General features: G+C 46.2%; 1 protein-coding gene and 1 non-coding gene across 2 annotated transcripts; both read left to right on the top strand.

Annotated features, from left to right (window-relative positions):
* The first annotated feature begins 4,066 nt into the window (after window positions 1-4,066).
* On the top strand, window positions 4,067-11,100 carry TCF24 (transcription factor 24). The gene is made up of 5 exons (XM_048329184.1): window positions 4,067-4,236; window positions 5,250-5,335; window positions 6,261-6,352; window positions 7,246-7,655; window positions 10,086-11,100. The coding sequence occupies exons 4-5, from the start codon at window positions 7,272-7,274 to the stop codon at window positions 10,197-10,199; spliced, it is 498 nt and encodes a 165-aa protein (XP_048185141.1). The 5' UTR covers window positions 4,067-4,236; window positions 5,250-5,335; window positions 6,261-6,352; window positions 7,246-7,271; the 3' UTR covers window positions 10,200-11,100.
* A 4,547-nt stretch (window positions 11,101-15,647) lies between these two features.
* LOC125317460 lies at window positions 15,648-15,725 on the top strand. Its single transcript, XR_007200103.1, has one exon. It is a non-coding gene; the product is annotated as a small nucleolar RNA SNORD87 (small nucleolar RNA).
* Window positions 15,726-16,369: the final 644 nt, after the last annotated feature.

The following is a 16,369-nucleotide window of genomic DNA, read 5'->3' as shown; positions in this document are numbered from 1 at the left end:
ATAAGCAAGCAAAGCAAACCAAGAAATGTAAGCACCACTTCCCATGGGCAGGCCGCTGTTCAGCCATTTCCAGGAAACCAGGGGCTCATCCTGTGCTATGGTTCCTTGGGAAAGCAAATGCCGAACATCCAAACATCCTCCTGCTTACTCCTTCTTCCCCGACTTGATACTGAGCATGATGTCATATGGTATGGAATATCCCATTGGTCATTTGGGGTCACCTGTCCCAACTTCCCATATTGTCAGTTCCCACATTCCCAGTCTCCTGGCCAGCATGGCAGTGTATGAAAGGTAGAAAAAGGCCTCATCTCTGTGTTAGCACTGCTCAGCAATAATAAAAACATCTCTATATTATCAACCCTGTGTTCAGCACTAATCCAAAATACAGCCCTATACCAGCCACTTTGAAGAAAATCAACTCTACGCCAGGCAATCCAGCACATAAAGCTGGTGAGTCATTTGCCTTCAGAATGAGAACATTCCAAACATGAATTAAAGCTCAGATGTGTAGCTGTTAGTCCATTACTGAAATCAGTACTAACTGAGCACGGTACCTCTTGTTCTAGCTGTAGTCATCAATGACATTCAGGTCGAGAAAGACAGAAAAGCATACCTTAAAAAAAAAAAGTTGATCGTTCACAGTGTCAGCTGCTGATTGCTGACTCAATGTAGCACATTAGGAAGCTGCCTCCTGATCTCTATGTCATGGTGTTATCTTTGCATCTTACACTTCTCTTTGCCTTACGCACACCCATTTAAAACTATTTAATGGATTGTTAGTATTTCTCAATGTGGGTTATGCTGTGTAAGCCATCTAGAGCATGATTTATTTTTCATAGGTTCTGAGTACTTCTGGATTAAAGATTTTACTCTCTTGTACAACAAATAAAACATTGAAGACCTGAATGAATTACTCCGATAGAACATGTGTCGTGGGGTTTCACACAGAGAATTCCACAGCCAAGCAACTCTTGTCTAGCTAAAGCAAATCTCTAACAAAATCTTGATACCATGGTCTAACACTTATGTACACACCCACCCCTACCCACCAGAATGGAGCCCTTCTGATACGTATTTTAAATATACTGGAAAATGCTATAAGAAGTATATTGATACACTGTAATATGACATATTTAACATAACTGTGGAATATGCTATGGTTCTACAGTACACTATCAACATGGCATTTGAAACAAGGGGGAAAACATATTTAATTGGAAATCTTCAAAATATTTGTTTAGCTTTGGAATCCATAATGAAATGCTGAGATTTCCCCAAGAAGCAAAAGTTGTGAACTGCAACTTATTTTTATTCTGCTGTGGCTGTGTCCTGCCTTTGATTTGCTCCCAGACTACAGCTGGAATCTGTGGGATCTGACCAGATACAATCTGTGTGTGGCTTCCTGCCGGAGTTGTTTTACTTGGACAGGCAATGTTTCTGCTAGTCTCTGTCAGAAGCAGCAGTAACTGCTGCACCATACCAGGCAAGCACACTTGAGAAATCCTTATACAGAAATGGGAATGGGAGAAAATGAACAATTTGGAAAGAAATAGCCTGAATGTTCGTGCTGAATTGTAGCCATAAAACCAGAAAATAATTTGACATGAAGGGAGCAGAGTGTACCTGGAAAAACATCATTCTGTCTCTGGTAGAACTTCTTCTTACCTAAATCACACTGGAAATCTGGCTCTTCTGTGGCTCTGGCATTTCTCAGATTTGAGATATACTGTGGAAGGTAAGGCAGGAAAAGTAATTCTCGGTCATTTGTCTGGGAAAGAAGAAAAAGAAACAGCTGCAGCAACTTGTTACAGCTTTAGACTAAAATAGTGGGTTGATACAAGAAAATAATCATCGGATGTCTTTGTGCTTATAACGGAGCAGGCATCATCTGATGGGAGAAAATCTTAATGGAGCAAAGAACAACTATTTCTACACTTCTATTCTCTGGGTTTTTTAAAATATGTTTAAATCACCCCTTTTTTGGTAACAGGGCTAGAAGCCAGAGTAGTGTCCCCAAATGTGCTCAAAATCTCACTGTGCAGTCTCCCTAATCACACTCTGCAGTAAACTGGGTTTGGTGTTGTCTGAAGATGGTAATGGGAGTTCAGCCAGCACTTGTCTTCCAGCTCCTTCCACTGGATTTCCTGCACTGAGGCAGAACTCTCTGTGCAGTGTGAAACTCCAAAAAAAATATGGTGTCGTTAATCCGATCAGAGCAGAAGAGCACAGCACTCACAATCTGCTAATTTAGGGTGGCTGGGAAGTCTCAGGGCAGATGGGACACCTGCTCTTAAGTTCTCTGTCAGTGACTTATTTGAGCGTCCCATGACCTAGTGAGGAGAAGTCCTCTTTGAGTAGGCAGGGCAGCAGACCTAGAAACTCCTTGGGGTGTGGGAGGGCTGATCCCCAGACTTGTGTGCTCGTCTCAGTCAGTGTGTGTTTGGCACTTACAAGATGACAGAGGAGCCCCAGTGGAATTGAGGCTGGAAGGCAAGTCTCCCTGCTCCCCAGGGAGTCTGGGATCAGTTCTTCCACATCACATGGCGGTGTCAGACTGTTTTCAGTACAAGCTTAAGGATATCTTCAAGAGCTGCTTGTCTGAGCCCCAGAGGCTGACTGAGCAGAGGAGTGTCTGTTGAGTGAATTTTTAAAGAGGTTTTGACTGCAGAAAGAATTCAGCAATGCTCGCTTGGGCTGGAGGCAGCCGTGGAAACCTTTGGGGCCAAAACATGGCTTAGCGGGGCTGCTTGAAGGCTACTCCACTGTCCTCCAGAGAATCAGTATCTTCATTCTTTTGCATCCTGGAGGCCAAAGGATGGTCCGTGGTGGCGGTGAAGTCCATCATCGCGGCCGTGTACATACCGACAAGAGTAGCTTTTGTCAGAGTAGCTCCTGATGGCTGAAGGGAAGCTCCCACCGAGGCTGCCAGCACCAGGCAAAGGTAAACGTTGAGGCACAGTTTCAGTTCTTAAATTTATAGATGAATTTAAGTACTTAACTTAGAAATTAGTGCTTAAATTCAGTACTTAAATTCAGAACCTGTAGAGCAGCCCGACAGCATTCCTTGCCATCCGGCCCTCTCCGGCCCGGCGGAGGCGGCTCCTTGAGGCCGTGGATGCCAGCCCAGGGCAGAAAGGGCGGCGGGGCCTCGGCGGGGCGGTGGGGCCGGGCGGGGCAGGGCAGCGCAGGGTCCCGCCCGCGGGCAGAGCCGCCCGTCCCCCCCAGCGTGGCGCTGGTGGCATTCTCGGGCTGGAGCGTTTGGCCGGGACGGGCCGGCGGCTGCGGCGGGCGCTCTGCGGGCGCCGCCGGGCCGGGCCGGGGCTGGAGGCAGGTGTCCGGCTCCCCTGCGCTGCTCCTGCCCCCGCCGGGTCCTCACCGGTCTCGTCCCTTCCCGGGACTTCCAATAATCGCTAAAGTTTAAGTCCTTAATTTTCTTGGCTGCAAACCCGGTAACGAATCGCTCAGACTTTGTTTTTCCACTGCTCCCGAGGCTTGATTTATTGTGTCTCTGTTATCGCACAATCGGGCTTCGTTCAAAATGTTATTCTGGGCTAATTCCATACCCCGGTATTTATTTTGACTGTCCCTTCTCATTAGCGTTACTGATTTTTAATCGCTTCCCGCTCCCTTTTAAATCCCCTCTCTGCCCGCCCGGGCTCGCCTCATCCCGTTCGTGTTTCCATCCCGCGTGGGTCGGTCCCCCGGAGCGGTGCCCGGGCAGCCAAAACCCGCTCCCCCCGCGGCTGCGGGACGGATCCTCGCCCGGGGGAACCCGCTCCGCCCCGGGAACATCCGCGAGCCGGAGATGCGGCGGCGGAGCGGAGAGAAAGGGCTTGCTTTTAACAGGGCATCGCCCGAGCTCCCAGCCCAGCGATTGAATTTCTCTCCTCCAGCAAAACCGTTACTTTATCCTAAGAAAAACAGCGCGAGCGGGGCGAGCGGCGGCGCGGGGCGGCGGGACCCGCACGGACCCGGGGCCGGGCGCGGGGAAGGGCGGGGGGCGAGGGGAGCGTGAGGCGATGTCGCCCCGACAGCTCCGTGATTGATGACCCACCCGCCCGGGAAGGGGCGGTCGCTGTCGCCCGGGCAGGAGGGGGGAGCCCGGAGGCCAGGTGCGACCCAGCCCCGCCGCACCCACCGGCCGCGACGGCTTATAAACACCGGGGCCGGACGGGACGGGACGGAGGCGCCTGGAGGGGCCGCGCCGGGCTGGACCCTCCGCACCGGGAGGGAGCGGTAAGTTCATCCCCGGCCGGGCACCGCGGGGTCCCGCCAGGTCCCGGGCAGCCGGGTTCCCCCGCCGGGGTGCGGAACGGGGGCGCAGCAGCCGGCGGGGCCGTGAGCGCCGGTGCTGCCCCCGCACACCGACAGGCAAGTTCCTATTTCTCTGCTCCGGAGAAAGGATTTTCGATACCGGAGTTACACAGAGGGCAAGGTCTCTTTAAAACCGATGCAAAATAATTCAGATTCACTATGTTTTTCCTCCTATGGAGCAACGAAAAAGTTTATCTAAGGTTTCCAACTGTTTGTTTTCAGTTTGTGTGCTTTGCTCCGGCGTTTTCCATCTTTTCCTTGTCTGTGTGAGCAGGTTGCCTTCATTGCTGTTTCATTCACACAGAATATAAGATTAAAATAAATATTGTGCTGGGTTTTTTGGTAAAAGATGTCAAACCAATCATGTCTTTGTGGTGTTATGTAAAAACACCTATAAATCTGCACGTATTAGAAATACTGCACTAGAAGTGCTTTAGAAACAACATAAATACTTTAACTTACTTTCACAGCCCTGTTCCCAACTCTCTCAGCACACCAGGTGGCAAGTGGGTGTTTGCAAAAATTACTGCCATTATTTTAAAAATCAAACCTCTTTCTTATAAAATTTTAAAAGGAAAATGACTGTTGCCCAGAGGCTTTTTATTTACTTTAGTTTTTAGCAGCATTTTTTGGACCACGAGGTTTGGGTGATGCCTGGGTTTGAAGCACCTGGAATGTGTGTCCTGATTTCGCCGGGGAGAAGAGTGATGCTGCCAGTCCCATTGTGCAACAGAAGCGATGTTGGCCGTGGATCCAGGAACCACCATGGTTTGGCTACACATATGTACATACCTACAGCAGATCCTTTCTTTTGTGTAGCAGATTTTCCCAGGCCATTTGCTGTTCGTATTTGATGGGAAGTCTGACAGTGGATAAATTTAATTCAGAGTGAAATCTCTCATTTTTAGAGCTGAAATTTTGCACATTTTTTCCAGGCCTGGGATTTCATCTCATATAGATGTGAAGTTCCTAAATCAGAAACTCCTACTTCCAGGGTCACCCAAGGAGATGAGGTTTTTAGGTACGTGCATTACTATGTACTGTATGTCACTCGAAGTCATTCCAGTTCTAAATGTGGTTATACAACAGCATGGCAAAATCAAAACTGTAAACCAGCCCCAGTCCTGTATTTCAGCAGAGGAGAAGGGATTTTTACTATCCCAGTCCGTCTGTATCCTTGGGTAATCTGGATGTCTCCAGTAATCGGGGAAGACTTCCTCCTACCAGTGGGATTTTGATGGGATGGCAGATGAGAAATCCTGCTACTAAACATAAACTGTTGGATTTTTCTGCCAGTTTTTGTGATTATTTTAAATTACTGTCTTGATGTCATCTCTGCAATGATGATTTTTTTTTTTAAACTGAAATGCATCCAGATCTGACCGTGCCTTAACACAATGCAGAAACACCAAGAAAAAAGCACATAGGAATTCTTTCTATTTTAAGTTAGAGGCAATAGCCAATGTAAGGACCATTTTTCAGCCCTCATGAAGTCTTAATGTAAGTTTTATTTTATATTGATCATAAATACAACAATAAAAAAGAATAGTGAGATTTTTCCTTTGGTTTAGAGCTATAACATGCACAGAATATTTCACAAATAATTTCAGTCTAACCTGTACTGCTACTGAAGAGAACGTTACATGATAAAACTCTATGAGACACATCAATAGCAAATTAATCACAATTAATCGCCCAAAATGATAACAATAAAAATGTATTCTAAATACCATCAAGTTATAGCATTGCAAAAAGCATTTAGAAAACTTTCCTTGTCTTTGATAGAAATCTTTGACTTCAATGCGTGCTTGAAGTCCTATGCAAAATCAAGAGCTAATTCTTGTAAATTAGATAGTCATTTATGTTTATCATTGTTATTTAAAATTTTAATTATGCAGTATTTGGATGAAATCAAGTTTTAATAACTTGTTCCCGCCCCTGTCTAGCCAGGCTGTCACAGGAACAGGCACCCCTAACACGTGAAAGCTGGGATCTGGGACACCCACGAGGGCTGCTTTGCTGAGGACAACAGGATCAGGTATTATTCCAATTAAGTACTGCACTTTGGGGAGTATTGATTGAATTTTTCTGTGGAACTGAATTAATTAAAGGACTGTGAGTTGTATTACGGGCAGAGCTGACTGACCAGCCTTTCTGAAAGCTGGGAAAAAACCTTGTGGTCATTGCTTTCAGCTTTCCTCAAAAGAATTTTTTTTATATTTTCAAAAGGTTTTTTTGCCCCCCAATGGCCAAAATACATCTTACAAAATTCTTTTGAAGTTTGAAGATGTAGATGAGAAAGGATAACCACACAATTTTTTAAGTAACATTAGGGGTGGGAGGTCAGGAGAAGTCAGTTCCTGATTCTTTAAAATTATGGGCCAAGTTTTGCCCTTCAAAAACTGAGTCTGTGCTCTGTGGCTTCACTTACTGATGCATCTGAAAATGATATTCTTCTTTCTGTAGTCCATGGAACACTGACCACCTATAAGACTGTTGATAAAATGATTGTAGCTAAAATAGAAAATATACTAACAGTTCCACATCCCAAATCATAGAGACAATATGTCTTAAAAATTGTATTTAGCCTAATTTTTACTTGGTTGTAAATGGAAACCACTGTGGCAGTGCCTCTGGGCAGTGCCTGTTGGGCTTTCCCAGAAGTCATCTCTGGGCTATAAGTGACTCAAAAAATTTGCTCTGTGTAATACTGTCAAAAAATTAAATACTTATCATTGTGAAGATTTTAACTTCTGTACCGTGTGTGATGCTGAATTTGTAAGCAGTGAATGGAAAAGTGGCTCACAGAGCTGCATCTCGGCTTTTCCTAGCACAGGCAGTGCCTGCGTTTCTGACCATCCTTGTTTTCAGAACGTGCTGGCTCCAGGCCAGCACAGCATCTCACTTTAGAGATGCTCTTGTTGCTTGCAGGGCCCTCCCTGCCGGGGAAGTCACCGATGGAGTGTGGACACTTAGCGGAGAGCAGCGAGGAGATCTCCAGCGCGGGCGCAGAGCCCAATTCCCTGCTGCCCTCCTCTGCCGGCAGCACCTCCTGCCTGCCCTTGGCGGCCGCGCCGCGGGCTGGGGCCGCTCCGGGCCGCCCCGCCGCCGCCAACGCGGCCCGGGAGCGCAGCCGGGTGCAGACCCTGCGCCACGCCTTCCTCGAGCTGCAGAAGACTCTCCCCTCCGTGCCGCCCGACACCAAGCTCTCCAAGCTGGATGTGCTCCTCCTGGCCACCACCTACATCGCACACCTCACCCGCAGCCTGCAGGATGAGGAGGAGTCACCGGGAGAGGGCTTGGGCACCCTCCGCGGGGATGGATACCTGCACCCGGTCAAGGTAGGGGAGCTGAGGAGCAGCTACCACCTTCTGTCAGCGAGTGAGTACACTGGCCTTAGATACGCAGATGAAACGAAAGATTTCAAGTTCCTGTACCTTGCCTAGAGGTAATACTTGGAAATCCTGTCCAGACTAACCATTGTGCCTGGGTGTTAGGGGTCCGATGGAAATATATTGGAGCATTGTTCCTCCAGCTTCAGGGACTTTGTGCCAAAATACCAAGTCTAGTGTAGGTCCAAACCTGGTGGGACCGGGTTTTTGGAAGTGAAGGTCAGCACCAGAGGAGTACTTGCATCTTCTCAGTCCCTGTGTGGAAATCTTGGTGATCCCCTCAGACCTACTGGATCCTGCTGTGAGGGGTCTGTGGTGAGGTGACACTGTCCCACAGTAGTGACCCAGCCACGGCTGGGCCTGCTTTGGTTCTGCTGCCAAGGCAGCCCAGTGCAGACAGCGGTGTTAATTATCAACCATGTGTTAATTACTTCCATGAAAGTGCTTTCCTGAAGCATTTCTCTAGTTGGTATATGCTCTTCTCTTTGTCAAAAAAAAAAAAATCACAGCGATGCAGAGGGGATGAGAAGGGGGAACCGCTCTTGGAGAGGACCGGGCTGGAAACTGTTTCCAAATGCAGTGCTCACTGACTGATGGGGCTCAGACACCGCAGGGTATTTTGTTTGGCTCTGCTCGCAGAGAGTGAGTTAGAGCACTGGGATGTTTTCTTTTCCTTTTTTTTTTTTTATTTTAAGAGTCTGAATTCAGAATGATTTAATTAAGATTAATTTGTGAAGTAATCTCTAATTTCTAAAAAGTACCTAATTCACAGAGAGTTCCTTGTTCACGGTGTTGGTTGCAGTATTTTACAGCATGATGTGAATGTAGGCTTCTGAGGGCATTTAAATGATTAGCAGGCTCATAAAGAAAGCAAAACCTTGATATCAATTAGAAGATGGCTATAATTTAAGTAAAAAAATTCTGTGACGTATTTAAAAATAAGTTCAAATTAGCTTCTGTTAGTTCCCTCAGTCAGAGTGAAAGGACACAGGTCTCTTACAGTACTTTTTATCAGCTGCCAACTACAACCAGCAGAAAAATACTCTCGAATAGTTATTACAGCAGTTAAATGATCCAGACGCCCATTTCCCAGGCTACTGGAATAGAGTAGCCTGGATTCACTTAAGCAATTATTTTTTATGAATGTATTTGATGAAAGTGTCACAGTCAAATCCTAATACGTGTTTCAAAAACCCCAAAACACAGTATATGAGACAACCTTTAGAAATAAAGACTTCAACTAAACTGATAGATTAAACATAGTAAATGCAAATGGTGAGGAAAGTTAAATATCCAAGTACAGTTGTGTGTACACTGAATAAAAAATATGGTTAATAACTTTAAACTCTGATGGTTTATTGGTGACAAACTCATAACATCACACTTGAAATTGAATTACTGAATGAGATCGCACATTCCAAGCGAGAATATGCTGCTGCTTTGGGTCTTTGAACAGCAGAGCTGAGATTTATCTGCAGTATTATTAGGTGCCCCTTACCCACAGGAAAGGTGTCAATCTGTTCCCAAGAGAGTCTTTAAAAATGGCATTCTTTTGGAACAACGTGCTGGCTGCATATCAGGTGTTTTTGCATCCAATCTGTGTGAAAAGTTGTCTCAAACATCTGCCTCTCTAATACTGAACTTGGCACAGCAAATGGAGCTGGATGCTCCCTCCCAAGTTCTGGGTGCCCGGCTGTGGCCACCTGCACCACAGGGCTGCTTGCAGTGAGTAACCTGCTGGGGTTAAGAAACCTGAGCTGTCAGAATAAATATTTAACACCAGAGTAACTGATGATTCCAAAAATCTGTGAGTGTAAAGATGAATTGTCTCATCTGAAACAGCTGGACCTGACAAGAACAAGAAGCTGTGAGCGCTGAAGACTGCCAAGGTGCAATTACATTAAATTCCCTCAGACTCACAGCCTTCAGCAGCAGCCCCTGTGCTGCAGGCAGGGTTGTGGGGCCCAGCCAGCAGGGATGGGTGTGCACACAGGGCTGCAATCCCTACAGGTGCAGGTGTATCCTCATAGTATCCCTGGTGCCTTGAGAAGGAATGCTTTGTTTTATTCTACTAACAGAACATTTAGGACACAAACTGAGCTAGAATGACGGGCCAGCATGGCCTGCTCCTGTCTGCTGGGGCACAGCAGGGTTGGGAGCTGTGCCTCACAATTAATTACCAAAGCAAATATCCTGCCTGAGGCTCCCTTATCAAGCTCCAAACATTTTCCAGTGAATGACAAAACAGGAACTGTTTGGTGATAGCAACAATCTCCTATTTTCTTGTACCATGATTCTATCAAAGCTTTGCTGAGAACTGCAGTCAAGAGTGCAAAGATCCCAGGTGTCTCAGTGCTGTGCTTGTCTCCTCTCTTGCAGAAGTGGCCCATGCGTTCCAGGTTGTACATTGGAGCCACGGGACAGTTTCTGACTCACTCGGCACAAGGAGACAGCGCAAACCATGGGGAAACATCAACATCTTCACAGATCTAATCTCCCTTCTTGCTTTGAAAAAAATGGTTATTTATTACACTTTATATATATATATTTAAGTTAAAAAATAGTATCTACAGACAAACTATCATTCCTGAATGCTGTTTGTAGAGGACAAGGAATTGATTCTTAAATGTAATTAATACCTCATTAAGTTAATGTGACGCATCATTGGTTTCTATCATTGCTGGGATCTGAATGGGGGGAGTGGGAGGTGGTGACTGCAGCCAGCACCAACATGAGCAGCAGTGGCAAAGAGCTGACAGCAGAGTAAGTATCCTTGTCCTCTCAGGGACAAGTGCTGTGAGAAAGAGAGGAGGAGTGATGTGGTACTGGCCAAGTACATCGGGCGAAAAGAGAAGGGCAAGGCTAAAAACAGCAACTGTAATCCCACACAGACTTTCTCCACTGCTTAAAGCCGATGGCAGAAATCCCCTGACCACAGCTGTCAGGTCAGGGCTTCACCCATTGGATAGTCCTACATGTTTGTAGCTATTGCTGGGAACATAGATGCATGTTCATGGAGTAAAAACATGCTGAGAGACCTGTCCCTCCTGCACAGAGAACTGTGCGTCGGGCACTGCTTGTATGCACCCGTGGGATTGTGCTGCATGTTACGGGGCTCAGCCTGTGTTTGCCACCCCGGCACAACCACGTGTCTGCTCGCCATTCCACAGCTCACTTCATTTAAGGGGTTCACATGTTGGAGCAGATGAGCCCAAAGTGTTGGCTTGTTCGTAGCACACTTGTTCGCTTAAACATCTATATTTAGGCAAGAAAAGTTGAAACTAAATGCACAAATGTCATCTGTTGTAACTGTTCTATAAAACACTGTACTTCTCATATGGTTTGTTATTGCTGAGGTAAATGCTCTATTAAATATTATTCAGTGAATATTATATATTTCGACTTGCAAAATCTGTTATCAGTTTCTCATTGTACACGATAACATTCTACATTTATAGATGCTGTCTTCTTTCTGAAGGCTTCATGATTTAAATTTAAAAATGACGTTTAGGAAAACAAAAGTATTAGCCAGAACAACTTTCATAAAAACAGTATGGTAAAATCTGGAGCTCTCATCTTTCCCTGCAGCATTCTGAGCGTTCAACAAGATAATATACCTGGAAGGGACAGTATTCAAGAAAGGGGGAAAAAAAATTCCTCCGTGTTTTTAAAGGCTTTGTTCCTTTAAATGTCATTGGAAGATTCTGACTGCTTATCCAAGAAGCAGAGGTTCAGCTGGACATCAGGAAAAATTTCTTCAGAGAAAGGGCTGTTAAGCATTGGAATGGGCTGCCCTGGGAGGTGGTGGAGTTGCAGGTGGTAGAGTCACCATTCCTGGAGGTGTTCAAGAAAAGTCAGGATGTGCCAATTAGTGCCATGGTCTAATTGACAAGGTAGTGATCAGTGAAAGGTGATCAGTAGTCTTTTCCAACCTAGGTGATTCTGTAAGCATGAAAAATGCTTTAGCAATAAGGGTTAAAAACATGGACCATTATGAACGGATGGCCCAGAGAATACATCTCAGACTCTTTATCAGTGAGCTACAAGACCTGTATCAGTTTCTCCTTGTACATGATAATATTCTGAATTTATAGATGTTGTCTCTTTTCTGAAGACTTTAAATTTTAAAATGACATTTAGGGAAAAAGAAAAAAAATACTAGCAAGAACAACTTTTGTTTAAAAAGTATGGTGAAATCTGGAGCTCTCCACGACCCCTATAGTATTTACAATTAAATATTTACAATGTTCTGGACGCAGCCAGAGAATTGGAGCAGCAAGCACTGTAGTCACTTACTGTAGCCACATCCCTAAGATCTTTTCAGCATTTTATGGAATTATTACAGGCCAGTAAGAACATGCAAAATTACAACAGCAGTTTTTCAGTTAAGAAGAGTCCCCCATATTTGTGAGTTGGGATTTTTTTTTCCTTGAAACAGATTATTCTGCATCAGAATTATGCCTTTCCTTTCAGAACCAAGACACCAGGTTAGGCAAAACACTCCCTTCGACCAGGGCAAGAGCTTTTATCTTCTAGAAATTTACACAGCAGGGTAACAACAGATCCTCTGAACCTGTCTGCTTCAAGCCTGATGTTTGATTCCAGTGCTACAATTCCTAGGAACAGTTCATATCCTCGTATACTGAAACACAAGTGTTTGGCATTTAGCACTAGGAATATGCACGTGCTTAGGAATAAAGCTGTACAATGTTTATACATTGCTATCAAAAGGTGGCATTTTTCATGCAGGAGCCTAGAAGATCTCGGCAAACCTCGGTCACTGTCATCCCGGTTTTTCTCACGGAGGGATGGGACAGGTGAACTTGCCGCGGCCACAGCAGAGGCGCTGCCTGTGCGGACGCTGCGGCGCAGAGATCGGCTCTCGCGGCTGCGCTTCCCTCAGCGCCCGCGGCCCCGCGCCGCTTTCCCTGGCCACGCCAAACGCCCCCGGCGCCGCTCTCCCCGTGTCCCTGTGCGCGCGCAGCCGGAAGGCGCTGCGCCCGCCCCGCCCCGCCCGGCGTGCCGCGTATTTAGCGGGATCCCGGCCAGGATTCTCCTTTTCCAAGGGGGTCACAACGGGAGCGACCGCGCCTGCCCGCCTCCAGTCGGGGTTCGTGCCTCGGTGGGTGCATGGATGGATGGCCCCTTTTGCGGCGGATCCCGGGATGGCGAGGGGCGCCCCGGGCGGTGCCTGGGAGGGGGGAATGCCCGGGCGTGGGGCGTGCCCGTGGCGCTCCGTGGCTTGGGAGCAGTTCCGCCGTGCCCGGCCTCGGGCGTGGGAGCGCCAGCAGCGGCCGCCGAGTCTGATGGGTACAAATTGAAAAAGGGGAAATTTAGGTTAGATATTGGAAAGAAATTCTTTACTGTCAGGGTGGTGCGGCCTTTGGAACAGGGAGGCTGTGGTGTGTAAAGCCAGGCTGGATAAGGCCTTGCTGGTCTAGCGGGCGGTGTCCCTGCCCGTGGCAGGAAAGGAGTTGGGACTGGATGATCGCTGAGGTCCGTTCCAGACTCTTAACATTCTGTGATTCCGTGATCCCGCCGTGTGGATCCGCAGCGATCCGCGTGATTCCGTCAGAGCCGCCCGACCTCCGCCGTCCTCCTTGGAGCAGGTTCTGGCAGTCCAGGCACATGCTCGTCTAAACAGTAGAGTGATTTCTGGCCTTCTCAGAGGAATTAGAAATGCTCCCAGGCGGTTAATTTGAGAAATCCCGACGTAGCAGGTCAAAGCAATGGCTGTAATCTCAGGAATTGCAGGGATGGTTTGCTGGTGCTTTTCTAAACAGCCAAAGCCATCACGTGAAAGAGGAGTGATTGTCACGCTGTTGTAACTGTGCCTGTGTGTCCCCTGGATGCTGGGGTGGCACAGTTCAGGCTGACACTCCAGCCACACAGGCTTCCCAGGAGAGCGGGTGCCATGGGAGAGTGAGATGGACTTAATTAGTGTGTGCCACGTGGTGGTTACTTCGAGCTGTCACTTGGCTCATCAAGTCATAAAACAAATGACAGATTGGACATTCAAAGACACTTGGTTTTGCTGAGAGATCGTTTTCATCAGCAAATGCCTGTCATAATTCAAAAGATAAATTACCTTCTTTTTCCTTTAGGGAATTGGGCAAGGGCTGTGAGGTGACCCAGACTATGCCCCTTTTCAGGTTATAGGCACAGATCCGAACTGGTGGGGTCTGGCAGGGACAGGGCCCCAGGGGTATCAGCAGCCTCTGTGGTAATGCTCTCCTGCCAGGACTGCAGTGTGAGTGCTGACCTCAGTTCAACTGGTGCTAAAACATCAGTGAGTTCCCCAGAGTGTCGCACGTGAACTGGGGTTAAAGGCTGTACCCTGCCAGGGTGCTCCTCTGCCCAGCCTGGCTGGTCATTAGGAGCACTGTACTCATCCTGCAATCAGTCATTTCTCACACTGGAGCTTGCTTTAGGAAAATGGTCATGCCTCTACTTAACCTTGATCTCGGCTGATGCTCTGTCCCAGGTAATTACAAAGAGAGCATGAGGCTGGTGTTTCTTGGACTGGCTTACTGTCCCCAAAGAAGTGTTAATGCTTTTTGCTACTGGCTCAGCAGTGGAGCTCTGTGAATCAAACATCTTCTTTTCATTGTTTTAGGCAGAAAGTGAAGCTCAAGATGCGTTTGTTACCAGCTTTGGGAATCCTCCGTCTGGACTCTGCCATGCTTTGCAAGCAGAAAGATGCCACGTGAATTCTGGAGCTACAGAAGTAAATATTTCTTATTGTATTTTAAGATGTTGAGGGAAACCCCATGAAATCCAGATCAAGAGTTCTGAAGCTGTTTAATGGCTTGAAAATTCCCTTACAGATGAAAAAAGGAGGAATATGATTATATTTGGGGTCAAAAGATTGAAATTCTAACAAAAGGTATTATGGTAGCTATAAAATCTCCCAAGATTTGCTCCCCAGAACAAAGCAGGTGCAATCCAAGAATCCCAAAGGAGTCAGAAGGGAGAGGTTTGTACCAGAGAACCTAGTTTTTAACTGGGGAAACATGACTTCTGATTTGAAGAATGCATGGATGTTAGTTGAAAGGAAGAGAATTAAGTGAAGAATGGTATGTTCAGATCACAAATCATGCTGGCACCTAACCTGTGTCAGTCTTGCAATATATTCCAAAGGGAGAGGTGACTGTGGTAGTGAGCTTGACCTCTAGAAAGATACTTGGCATCTGGGGTTTGAATGTAAGAGAGGGACCTGCATTTTTGTGCCCAAACAGAGCTGTTTTTCTCTGATTCTTGGCTATACTCAATCTGTTTTGTGCTTAACAGTTAAAACCAAGGCTCTGGTTCAGCTTATGGAAGTACAGCTCTTGAGACAAGCCTAACCAATTCCCTTGTATTTAGTACCTGGAAAAAGCTGTCTTACATAGGCAGGAAACTGCTGGCATAGTGATGATGACCCTTTGCCGTTTACCCAACTGAATGTTGTGATGAGCAGTGTTGTATATCTGATGTGCCAGCTAATCAGTAGGGGTTTCCCGTTTGATTTGCTCCTGTCATTTCTGATTTTTTCTTTTTTTCTTCTGATCTTTTCTTTTTCTATTCCTTTCAAGGTTCTGTGACATCAGATGACCACCTCCACCATCTTCCAGCCTTGTGCGTGCACACAGAGCCAGCAGGAGAGTCCACCCACTTCTAGAAGTGCAGGTGTTTAAGGAGGTCAGTTGCTTTTTTACTGTCACAGTACTGAGGCTCCTGCAGGCTGTACTGCCATCCAGGGAGAGCCTGTACTGGCCATGTTGACCACTGTCCTGTCCTTATGGGACTGATACAAGTCTTCCAGTTTTCAAGAGATCATGGAAGAAACTGGGGAGAGGCAAGGATAAGTGCTCTTTTTGCAGAAAATCCCTTAATGTTGCTTCTCAAAAATAGAGATTTATAAAGGAATTCTGTTTCAGTCTACTCTTAAAGAGTAATTTTGCTGGCACAATGATGAGACTTTTGCCGTTTACCCATCTGAATGTTTTTGATGTGTATCTCGAGATCTGAAATGCCAGTGAGGGTAGTACCTTTGTATAAGATTGATTAAGGATACAGGAAACTAACTTATTATTGTTATTGTTCTTAGCTTGAAAACAGCAGCCTGGAATACGGAGTTCTAATGCACTTGGAAATGCTTACATTGCCCTTCCTGCTCTTCAGAAATACTGCTTGGTTCCATAGTATGCCAGGGGAGTAGCTGTTCACTGAAAATGAATAATCCTGGAATGAAGTTCAGGGTAGACTGTCACTCTAGAAAGAGAAAGAGGCCTTATGGGCATTCTTAGAACTTAGTATGAATATTTGAGTGTATCAAATAAATGGATCAAAAGTGAATAAAGCAAAGATTAAAATGTGGGAAAACTTGCGTTGTCTAAATGAGTGTTTACAGTGTTAGTAGAGGGTATGAATAAAATCTTGGCTTTCTGTTTTCAGTGACTTATTTTTTTGTTGAGGCTATGGGAGCAGTAGCACTGTGTTCTTGCTGGATGACATCCTGGGTAGGAGGAACACAAGCCTTAAGTATTCAGCTTGTCCAGATTTGACAGGAAGTCTACAGTTTTACTGCTGCTTTTCTATTTAATGTGTATCTCTTGGATGTGAGACTTGCTGAGGATTGTCTAGTGCTATATACTAGGAAGATGAAATACAGGAAAGCCCGT

Source organism: Corvus hawaiiensis, chromosome 26 (genome assembly GCF_020740725.1).
Source record: "Corvus hawaiiensis isolate bCorHaw1 chromosome 26, bCorHaw1.pri.cur, whole genome shotgun sequence".
Taxonomy (NCBI): Eukaryota; Metazoa; Chordata; class Aves; order Passeriformes; family Corvidae; genus Corvus; species Corvus hawaiiensis.
This window is presented reverse-complemented; position numbering and strand designations above follow the sequence as displayed.

Bases quoted from the DNA above. Each gene is read 5' to 3' on its own strand.
- TCF24 (XM_048329184.1), top strand. From the start codon at position 7,272: ATGGAGTGTGGACACTTAGCGGAGAGCAGCGAGGAGATCTCCAGCGCG. The intron at 7,656-10,085 runs GTAGGGGAGCTG...CCTCTCTTGCAG, and splicing joins GATACCTGCACCCGGTCAAG to AAGTGGCCCATGCGTTCCAG.